The following is an 11237-nucleotide window of genomic DNA, read 5'->3' as shown; positions in this document are numbered from 1 at the left end:
TGTCCAATTGCGTGAGCCGCTATGTAAATGGCTAATGCCATGATGCCTCTAGTTCGCCATCATCGAAGGACATTGCGAACGATGTGCCGGGACTCCGGTCTCCAGATGCGCTACGATTGTATCATGGGTGATAGCGACGTTGTGGCAGGATTAAATGAAGCCTATACAGATGCTAGTGCGCTAATTTCAAAATGCAATTGGCTTCTCGCAATTTGTCTTTCAATAGTAGTTGGCGAAAATGACCCATTGCGATACATCAGGGAGATGGATGAGATATGGGGATAATCTTATTGGCGGTGTCACACGTGGCCAAACAGCATTCCCGAAGCGAGTCTGATAACCATCTGCGGGGGGATAAGTCCATGAAAGGCACGGCCGCACACTGTTTTGAGAAATCACCAATCATCTTGGGAAGGCGTACACCACTAACGGGTATCTTATCGCGATGGTAATTAATTTGTACTCCACGACGGCATAATATTCGCGCTGTTCGAATTTGGTGACTCGTAAGTGGTTGTTTTTGACTTCGACTCTATCAGGCCGATGAGGAGGTGGCACAAAGAAGTCCACCTTACGCCGGAGCTCCAACGCATCTCCGAAGCATTGACCCGGGCGAGCACAGCACCCCTATGTACAGCGCAGATATTTTGAAGAAGGTTGGTGACACGGCTTGAGAACAGGATGTCACAACATCAAGATCAAATCATCATTGGCAGATATCGCCATGCCTTCTAGGGCCAGGAGGTCGGGTGCTTGGGAGTGCATTGGACCAGCCAATGATTCGATACACCACACCGAATACATTGAATGAGGCACGCACCCGTAGAGATAAGCACCCAGTGTAATCTTCGGTTCCCCACGGCCTGCGTGATTTAGTTCACCAGCTGGTAGAATCTACTTTGTGTGCCTGGGTGCAGCCTACCATGGGGTGGCATTGAGACCCTGATCATTGATGACTTTTTGTAAAGGAAAAATATTTGGGGCCCAAAACAGGCTTGAATTTGACGTCTCAGTGGCGAAGGTTCAACAACGAGTATATTTGTTTGACTAGGCGGTACATGACCAGTGATAGTCACAGCATCGCCATTGCGTTGCAAGATGCCATCAGCAACTCACTATCGGGTGATCGTAGACAAGCTTTCTGGTGTGATGTGTAGCTGGCCCATCCCGGGCTGCTGACCTCTAATCAGCGTCGTTTCTCCCAACCCCTCTTCTGTGCATGTGGCACAGAACACCGAGTGGCATTGTATCAGCTAGTCGAGTGGGACTCGTGGGGGTGTATGTCCGTGGCATTGCTTGTTTCCTTGGATGTGCTCATAAATTCGGTGGCCAGAATCAACCTGCATAAATTAACTACGTGCATATTCAGACTTTGAGTTGCCTGCTTATGCGCATTGGCCTTTGAAAAATTATCTTGGATTCACTTATTCCAGAAAGAGGTTGGAGGGGCGCCCCTGCAGGCAAAATGACTTTTGCGAGATCTTGGATGGGTGAGAGTTGGAGTGTCTAAGCATCTTACCTGCTGTATGAGGGGATCACATGACCCTCTTGTCTGTATTACATTGATCTCCTACCGTCTCTCAAAGAGGCAATCGTATTGACTCCCCTTCTTACTCATGACTATCCAGCTAGGCTATCGATTAGTGCACTACCTCCAGAGGCATTGACAGAGCCAGTACCATCGTCACCTTACACATAGATAGTACCACACTAATGAGTCAATATTATAGGCTCAACATGAACGCACTATGCCTCACCGGTGGAGAATTAATATGCTTCGCATAGAGAAGAGGGAGGGGAAAGCTTGGTATTTGCTTAGCTTCCGCGAGTATCCTTATCTCGCCATATCCACTGTTCCTTGCATCAGCCTTACGACACCCCGGGAGAGGAATTATCGTTCGCAGTGTTTTTGCTGATAGTCTAGGCAATCATGCAATCAATTAATAACTCCATTACCTAAAGAACGCCCCCGGGAAGGGAAGATAAAAGTGCATCCCAATGGGTGGTTTATTGGCCTTCGAGACATGGTCGGTGTGGATTTGAGGTATGTGAGCACGGTGACGATGTATTTACTTGATATATCGAGAGACTGAACCAGATCATATAAAAAGAGTTAGTAATGTTACAGGGGTGTTAAAGTGATGACCATAGCCGGCTAAAGCCATTGTATAATTTCATATAGCTAGTTCGGATATCTTTGGCATTTTGCTATTTATCCACCAATGTGGCTATTATAGGAATAGGAATTGCAAGCTCTATGCATACACGACCTATAACCTTTCTATCGTCACTTTTCTGTGCATCATTTGCGATTAACAATTTCTTTAACCGTATCACCAAACCCTACCATACAGATCGTAGCCCACGCCGCAACCCCAATGCGAGGAACCACACCGCGAAACAGACCCTTGACTCCGGTCGTCGCAAGGATATACTTGAATGTGGACAGGATCGTCGGAGAAGCTGGCCGGGAGGGATCATTCTTCATAGATTGCATTTCCACGCGCAACACCTGTAGAGTCAGCAATCGGAAGTACTTATTTCACACATCTCAGCGACACCTACTTCGAATGGCTGGTTCCAGCAGCTCAGTGCACCACCAATAGTGGATGCCAGGATTTTCTCTCCGAATTGGAGTTTTTCGTCCTTCGGCTTTCCGTTGACCTTTCGGATGCTTTCTTCCGCAAACCGCGATATACCAATCCGAGAAGACCAGCCTGTAACCTGTCGTAGCGCGACGGCGTTAACGCCTTTGTTCACTCCACGAATTCCTTTCTCGCGAATAATCTGAAAGAACATTTCCAGAGCCCCGGGTACTCGGGCACCTCCGACACTCATCTTTGAGCGGGTCACTTCAACTGTTTTCATGCATGTCGTCATGCCCATCGTGAGATACGATTGCGCAACGCCACCGCCAATGCCACCCAGGGCACCGCAGATCGTAGGGGATGCATTGAACTTTGTTCTGGCTTGATACTCGATCTCACTTGATGTTACTATCAGAATGGCGCCTTTGGTGGAGGCTTCTAGCCAAGCCTGTGGCAATTAGTATGGAAATGTGCCTAGGTGAGGGGGCTAGATGAAAGAGATACGTACCCAAGGTATTAGCCCTTGATAAAAAGCCAGAAATCTTCCGCGGGACCAAGTCTTCTGTAATGCATCCCGCAATGTGTCTTGCCGGTTTGCTGCCAACTGGAAGGGTAAGTCGTCCGGACTAACTCCAATTAGTATGGATGAGAGTCAAGCATACATGGGTTTTGATTACTTCTAGCGGCTGTCCAAGAGACGTAACTGCGTAGAATTAGAAAGGTTCTTGGCAAGTAGAGTTTCTCATTACCTTGAAAGATGTTCATTAACGCGCCGACGGCCAAGTTCCGATAGGGAATGGGGCGCTTTTGCTCGGCATTGCCTTGCAAAGTTGGGGTATTCGTAGCTACTGCTTGTGACATGTTTCAAACGTTATTTCTCCAATGAAGAGAACATTTTGTCGAATCAATTGCTGCAATTAAAGCTCTAATGATTGACCGACCCTCGTGATGCTCGTCGGATGCATCCGATGCGCACCTCGGATGTATCGGCTTTCCCGAAGAGGGGTGCCGCCGGGATCAACCACATACCATTGATGCCAAGGAAGGGGATGCGTAGGAAGTGCAGCGTTGAGGCACAGGAACTTGCGATGTTAATATCAAAGCTCAATAGTCTGCGTGGGCGTCTACCGCAATTCATGGTTTACCAACCGGCTACCTACACAATGCTGTCACAAGCTCTAGCCACCCATGAAAGGCACTCTAATACACCGTAGGTACATCCGGAAACTACAGCCGTTGAAGCTAATCCATCTAGATTCCTTCTCTCAACGGAGTCATTCGATACACATGTCCATGTATTCGATCCCAAGCTAGGCCCATATGCTGCAGGGAGAGCATATACCCCCGAGGATGCACCGCTGCAAAAGTTACTGGCGTTGAATCAGAGCCTAGCAAGGGATAACAACAATACTACTCTTGTCTTGGTTCAGCCATCGCCTTACAAGAATGACTGCACGGTTATGATGCATTGCCTGCGAGAATTGAGGGATAGAGGCATCAGATCGTTTGGAATCGCAGTGTTAGATCTCGACACTATTACCGATGCGCAGCTGAACGAGATGCACGCTCTTGGCGTGCGAGGTATTCGACTCAACTTCCAAGCCGATGGGAAAGATGTCGACATTACACATCTGATAAGCCTTTTGAACCGTACTGCAGACCGCATACGCTATCTTCCCAGCTGGGCGATTCAGTTGTTCGTTCCAGGATGGACATGGGACCGTGAGTACTTATCTACTAATGACATTGTATAACAGCTATCGTGACTGATATGCTACAGTTCTGCATGATGCTGTTCGTGAGCTCCACGTAAAGGTTATTGCAGACCATCTAGGTGGCTTGCGTGGCACATCCAAGCTACCTTCGGAGTTACAATCGACGCCAATGTCCCAACCGGGATTCCGCTCCCTTTTGTCATTAGCAAGGCAATCGATTGTCTACGTAAAGATTTCTGGTTTATATCGTATGTCAGATCACTCAGCCTCGACCTTTGATGACCTGCAGCCTATCGTGCAGGCAATGGCGAGAGAGATTCCTGATCAGGTTATTTGGGGAAGCGATTGGCCACACACGGGCGATGGACATAACCGGGTAAAAAGGTCAATAGAAAGCAAAGAACCATTTAGGATGATCGACAACCATGCAATTATCCAAAGATTGCATGACTGGATGGGAGATGATGCCTACTGGAAGATGATGGTGGATAACCCGGGCCGACTGTATATTGATTGAGCATTTACTTTTGTTACACAAGCGCGTCACTGAGCAGAGACCATCCAACTCAGGCAGCACATGAATTTCTGTGAGAATTTAGCTATCCTATGAGTGCCGCCACTCAACAAGAACATCAGTAAATGAAGGCCTTGCGCAGAGTGTAAATAGACGGCTTAGTAATGAGATGCCAAGCCCGAGGCTCTTCGTTCTAGAAACAGAGACGAACTGCAATTTCCATCCTGCGCATGAGCCTCATTGTATCCTCAACAGCTACACTACTGTACGCTGAAGCACCATAGAAGCTATGGCTTCGATGAGTGAAAGTCCATCGGGCTCAACCCCTCGTCGTCATCGTCGAGGTTTACCTCGAAGTGTGGCGGCATGCCAACGGTGTCGACGACGCAAGCAAAAGGTCAGTGACATACCATAAAGTCAAATTATCACTCACTAAAGCAGTCAGTGTGATGGAAGAATGCCAACTTGCGGTTCATGCGCTGCTGCTGAAACGACATGCGTCATGTCGGATAGATTAGTGATCCGTCACCCATCTCTGAATTGTGATTGTGATGCCCTACGGGCCCAACTTGCTGCTGCTGAGCGACGAAGTAATGAGCTGTCTGAAAGGTGTCAGCAGCTAGAGACCCGTTTGCTCGAGGCTCTCAGTTCTGTTCGATCTAATGACTCTGGAGTTCCAAGTCCCAATCCTCCGTTACCTGGGCATAATTCTGCCGAGGCTATATCTCAGTCTGACCAACTGAGAGGGAATCCAGATTGTCGCTTGCTTAGTCGGATACTGAGACCAACCTTCTCACTGCAATTTAGCTCCAGAAGGGAGAACCGCAGTGCTATGAGCAGCGCTTGGGAGCTATGGGGTGATATCACAGATATCGAAGTTTCTGAAACAGATGGTTTAAGTCTCGACAATGACACGTACATTAATCTGGCTGGCGCGTTTTTCGATAGGCGGTGGCCATATTTACCAGTATTACATCGGCATACATTCGTCAATCAACACTTGACACCCTTTCTGACGAAGTCTGAGATGAGGCCATTGACCAGCTTCATGGTTAACATCGTCTGTGCCATCGCGTCAACAGAGAAGTCATCACCCCAAACTCGCGACAAGACCCATCGGGTATTCTTCAAAGAAGCCATAAAAGACCTGGACCTGGTTTTGAGCGGCGAGAATATTGAATGTGTTCAGTGTCTTCTTCTACTGTGCATGTATGGCCATAATGAACCCCAGTCAGTCAATATGTGGTTCACAACCGCTATGGCCCTTAATTTAGCCATCGGCCTTGACCTTCACCGCAAGGAGAGCATTTCTGGGAAAGACATCATGGATGCAGAGATGTCTAAACGTGTATTCTGGTGCGCGTACGTGATCAATTGCAGTGTGGCTATCAACATGGGCCGACCCTTGGGAATCCAAGAGTCAGATATCAGCATGCCTTTGCCTATGCAGCTGACGGATGCCCAGCTCATTGAATCTATCCAGAGCCCCAATGTCGAGGAGTCAGTGATACCGCATGTGGCTGACACGTCAACATTTGTCCACATTATTAAGCTCCGTCGAATCAACGCCGGTGTTTACAAGACATTTCATTCCATCGGTTCTGTCCCAACTGATCCTGCTGACCTGGATCGGCTTCGCAGTGGATATTTTCTGGAGCTGAATCAGTGGATAATAACAGCGCCACGCTATATGCAAACTTTATCTACTTTCCAGTCCACTGAGTGGTTCCAGATTGCTTTTCATCACGCCGTTCTTTCACTTTACCGTCCCTCACGTGCGGTCCCGATGCCATCACCAGATGATCTGCGGACCTGCACTGAGTCTGCCATTGGTCTGATAAGCTCATATAGCGCATTGTATGCGCGAAACCGCATCAAATATACGTTCATCGCAATTCACTCGTTGTTCTTGGCAGCCGTGACAATGCTGTATTCTCTGAGAGCGTTTGCACCCTTGCGACAAGAATTGACCAAGCCGGTGATTCAAACCAATATATCTACATTTCTTACCCTCTTCCGGGGCATTTGCGATGGACGTGCGGTCGGAGAAAAATGTTGCAGGATTGTTGAGCGGCTTGGCCAGTCGATTGTGTCCTTATTCGAACATGAAAATCAGGCAGACTTGAGTATTGATACCGAGTTCCAAACCTGGTTTGGACTTAGGGCACACACATTTCCCTCCAAGGCTAGCAACCCAGCCTCAGATGCCTATGCTCATGACTCACCCTCACGTCTTCCTGACGTTCAAATGGACCTCCCATGGGCTGACCTATTCATGGAGGGAGTAGATATGAGCACAGCAGATGTTTGGAGCGTTCTGTTCTAATGTTTCTACGGAGAGTGGGAGTGATGTCGAGCTAATTGAAATGTATCAAGGTGGCGCTGGGGATGGTTTTCATTCACCACTTGCCCGTCGGCTTCTATATTAACCGGACTGGATTGGAAAGAGGTCTCAGATCCACAACCAGGATCAATTGATCAATCGTGCGGCAAAATCTAATCATGACAGTTTTCTGCTTCAGGCCCAATAAGATCTGTCGCGGTCTAAATACCTCGGGTCAACGGCTTAGGCCCGACGCCGCAGATGAGATTTTGCCGATGCTAGTCAAGCTAGCTGGTTCTGTAATGTGCATCCGGCATTCAAACTGTCCACGTAAACGTATTTCTCATGCTAGGCACTGGGTATACCTGTGTCTCTTGGTGAGGGGTGGAGTGGAGACACCCATGAAGCGATTCGCGATCGGATGAACCGATGAGCGCGGCTGTAACCGGTTAATTTGTAACGGATGGATCCGATGGTAACTCTAATCCCTGTCCTGGAGACAACATTAAAAAACACCCAATTATTTGCACAAACGTTGTTCCAAACCATCAAACCACCATCATGTTCAAATATACCTATCGAAATCAGGTCGCTTTTAGCGCTCGGCGCTATTTGTCGAAGCAACACTCCCTTCCTGCGGCCTATTACCGCGGAGGCACTTCGCGCGCCGTCATGTTCAATCAGGCCCATCTCCCTCCTCGCTCGGAGTGGGACGCTATCTTTCGCTCCGTAATTGGCAGCCCTGATCCATACGGACGGCAGCTTGATGGCCTGGGAGGGGGTATCTCCAGCCTCTCCAAGGTATGCGTGGTGGGGAAATCCACCCACCCCGATGCCGACGTTGATTACACTTTTGTGTCGTTGGGTGTCAAAAATTCCGATGTCGATTACTCCAGCAACTGTGGCAATATGATCAGTGCCATTGGTCCCTTTGCCCTTGACCAAAAGCTTGTTTCTTCCCAAACGCCCGAGTCGGCTACTGTACGCATTCACAACACCAACACGGGGAAAATAATCACTGCCTCCTTTCCCGTGGTGGACGGCGAGGCTGCCTCTAGCGGCGACTTTGCTATTGATGGCGTTGCCGGCACAGCTGCTCGGATTCGATTAGATTTTGTCAATCCGGCTGGCTCGGTGACCGGGAAGATGCTGCCGACGGGGCAGACAAGGGACAAGTTCGACGGTGTTTCAGCCACATGTATTGACGTGGCCAATCCATGCGTTTTTGTTCCAGCTAGCAGCTTGGGCGTCCGTGGTGACTTGACTCCAGACGAGATTGCCGCTCATCCCGACCTTCTGCAAAGGCTGGATTCTATCCGGCGCCAGGCCGGGGTCAAGATGGGTATAGCACCGACTACCGATGCTGTTCCAGGAAGTATTCCCAAGGTTTGCATGGTGTCGCCACCTCAGGAGTCTAAAGGGAAGGACTCTGTCGACCTGCTCGTGAGGGCCATCTCTGTGGGACAGCCACACAAGGCAGTTCCCATCACTGTCGCGTTGGCTGTTTCTGCAGCTGCTCGCGTGGGAGGTAGCACTGTTGAGGATGCAACCAACAAAGATCGCGTCAGTGATTCTGGTCTTACAATTGGTCATGCGAGTGGGAATTTGCTTGTTGGAGCCAAGTTCGAGGAGGATCAGCTTACGGCGGCAACTGTCTTCCGTACTGCGCGTCGTCTCTTTGAGGGCCAGATTTATTGGAAGAGTTAAATGATTCGAAACCAGAAATTCAATGTAACGTGCTTGAAGTTTTCTCTCATTGTTAAGCGGGGGCAGTCGCCAGTAACGATTGTAATGGTACTTTGCTATAAACGTAACATTAGTACAATATAACTTGTCGGTACATTTGACAGTGGCCAGGCACCCACCAAGTACTTCACCTCTGCTGTTTATGTGTTTCCTTCTTCTCCCCAAGGGGGTCTCTTTTCAGGATTGAGGAACCTAAGATAGACATAATGCAACTTTTCGTTGGCACTGTCTCTTGATATCAAGATCTCTACTGAGTCAAAGTATCTTGCGCCTGGCTGCTCCAAAACTTCACTATGATCATGAGACGACTGTGCACTAGTCAGTGATCTGCATATCACTCCATATAAACCACAATATCTTATTGGTCCATTCGCCACCGGTATGTCTTTTGCAAAGTCTGTCGGAGCATCCGATGGGAAATGGGTGCAAAGATACTCATACCCACCTGGGGTGCCAAACCCACACCTGATTATTAGGCGATCGAGACGAGGGACAGGAAAGACAACGCCATACAGCCATAAATATCATCCAATCAAACAGGGGTAAATACAATGACCTGAATCGATCATGTCATGAGGTATCTGCACCCCGCTTTTTCTTCCTTGACTCCAGACGCTCTTCCCCACGGGGGATCAGACGTAGAGTACTTAAGCCGCCGAGTAATTCTATGAAGCAGAGGACACACAAGAAAGCAACGTGAAAATGGCAGGCCTTACTCTCCCTCTGGTTGGCACCCAGCTACAAGTCGCTCTGGTACTTCTCATCGTTGCTCCTTCGTTCATTCTCTTCGGATACAACCAAGCGGTCTTGGGCAGTCTACTCAGCCTCCAAAGTTGGGTGTCAGTGTTCCCAGCCATAGACACTATAAACACCGCGGGAGCACAAAAGTCCCATAACTCGACATCCCAGGGTGCATGCAATGCCTCGTTTCAGATAGGATGTCTGATCGGTGCTCTATCCCTTTCTCTGTACGGCGATAAACTCGGACGTCGAAAGACAGTTTTCATCGGAGCTGTGATCACCGTCGTCGGTCAGGCTCTGCAGGTCTCCGCAACCACATTGATCCAGTTGGTCGTTGGACGAGTTATCCTAGGGTTCGCTATTGGCCAAATCAGCGGCACGGTACCTGTATGGCTATCGGAATGTGCCTCGCCGAAGTACCGCGGACAACTGGGAATCTGTACGGGTATCTTCATCAGTACGGGATACACATTGTGCAACTGGATTGATTTGGGATTCAGCTATCTACCCCCTTCCACTGGACAATGGAGAGCTCCGCTAGCTATTCCCTTCCTCTTCTCGGCAATGATACTGGTTTCTGCTTTCACATTCCCGGAATCACCTCGTTGGCTGGTATCTAGAGGCCGGGTCGAAGAAGCCACAACTAGTCTGTGCCGCTATCGAGGGAAGAATGCGCATGATGAGATGATTATGGGCGAGATAGCCCATATTCAGCTTGCTTTGGAGGGGAGTGGGACCATGTCCGTCCTGGATATCTTCGATCGCAAGGACAAGACGCGTCTCTTGTTGCGTTTTTGGCTCTGCATGGGGCTGAACTTCTTCCAGCAGGTGAGTTGGCGACCCTTTGCAAGACTTCAATTTGTATATGTCTCCATCGCTAATTTATCAGGCCTGCGGAGGCAACCTAATATCCGTTTACAGTTCCACTATCTTCGAAAACTACCTACACATGACGCCCACCATGTCTAGAGTCCTAGCGTCCTGCGTACTATCATGGAAAACTCTCTGCTGCATAATAACATTTTGGACTATCGACAACTGGGGCCGTCGCCTATCCTTCATGGTAAGCGGAGCCGGTATGTCCGTTTGCATGGCCGTGCTAGCCGTCACCACCGGCTTGGGCAAAATCACGCATCCAATGGCGATAGCATACGTTGCCTTTATGTTTGTCTTCAACTTCTTCTACCCAATCGGCTTCATGGGTGGCAACTTTCTCTATACAGCTGAGATTGCGCCCGTGCGTCTGCGAGCGGCCATGTCTTCGCTTGCAACTGCTAACCACTGGCTATGGAATTTGGTGGTCGTCTTAGTTACGCCGGTTGCTATTGATACGATTGGGTGCTGGTACTACGTGATCTATGCGCTCATATCTGCGACGATCCCGGTCTGCGTGTACTTCTTTTATCCGGAGACGATGCACCGTAGTCTGGAGATGCTTGATCGGGTGTTTGTGGATGCCCCTTCTATCTGGAAGATTGTGCCGATGGCCAGGGGGTTGCCGCTCGGGGAAGTCGGCACAGCAGAGAGTGGAGGTAAAGTGTCTGAAGAGAAAAAAGCGGAGGATGTTGATGGTAATGTTGAGATGAGGGAATATGTCTAGATGGATAAGC

The 11237-nt window shown here is 49.1% G+C and overlaps 5 protein-coding genes across 5 annotated transcripts; 4 read left to right on the top strand and 1 right to left on the bottom strand.

Annotated features, from left to right (window-relative positions):
- Positions 1-2302: 2302 nt before the first annotated feature.
- AKAW2_10938S (uncharacterized protein) lies at positions 2303-3449 on the bottom strand (the record flags this gene model as incomplete). The annotated part of the gene is made up of 5 exons (XM_041692745.1): positions 2303-2512; positions 2566-3036; positions 3097-3192; positions 3251-3291; positions 3338-3449. 5 exons carry the CDS (start codon positions 3447-3449, stop codon positions 2303-2305), a joined length of 930 nt encoding a protein of 309 aa, XP_041537658.1.
- Positions 3450-3622: 173 nt separating this feature from the next.
- AKAW2_10937A (uncharacterized protein) lies at positions 3623-4820 on the top strand (the record flags this gene model as incomplete). Its single annotated transcript, XM_041692734.1, has 3 exons — positions 3623-3798; positions 3844-4310; positions 4369-4820. 3 exons carry the CDS (start codon positions 3623-3625, stop codon positions 4818-4820), a joined length of 1095 nt encoding a protein of 364 aa, XP_041537657.1.
- A 286-nt stretch (positions 4821-5106) lies between these two features.
- Positions 5107-7143, top strand: AKAW2_10936A (Zn(II)2Cys6 transcription factor; the record flags this gene model as incomplete). The annotated part of the gene is made up of 2 exons (XM_041692723.1): positions 5107-5214; positions 5263-7143. The coding sequence occupies 2 exons, from the start codon at positions 5107-5109 to the stop codon at positions 7141-7143; spliced, it is 1989 nt and encodes a 662-aa protein (XP_041537656.1).
- Positions 7144-7701: 558 nt separating this feature from the next.
- AKAW2_10935A (DUF453 domain protein) lies at positions 7702-8847 on the top strand (the record flags this gene model as incomplete). The annotated part of the gene is made up of 1 exon (XM_041692712.1): positions 7702-8847. The coding sequence occupies one exon, from the start codon at positions 7702-7704 to the stop codon at positions 8845-8847; it is 1146 nt and encodes a 381-aa protein (XP_041537655.1).
- A 741-nt stretch (positions 8848-9588) lies between these two features.
- On the top strand, positions 9589-11227 carry AKAW2_10934A (sugar porter family MFS transporter; the record flags this gene model as incomplete). The annotated part of the gene is made up of 2 exons (XM_041692701.1): positions 9589-10455; positions 10517-11227. The coding sequence occupies 2 exons, from the start codon at positions 9589-9591 to the stop codon at positions 11225-11227; spliced, it is 1578 nt and encodes a 525-aa protein (XP_041537654.1).
- Between the last annotated feature and the right edge of the window lie 10 nt (positions 11228-11237).

Source organism: Aspergillus luchuensis, chromosome 1 (assembly GCF_016861625.1).
Source record: "Aspergillus luchuensis IFO 4308 DNA, chromosome 1, nearly complete sequence".
Classification (NCBI taxonomy): Eukaryota; Fungi; Ascomycota; class Eurotiomycetes; order Eurotiales; family Aspergillaceae; genus Aspergillus; species Aspergillus luchuensis.
This window is presented reverse-complemented; position numbering and strand designations above follow the sequence as displayed.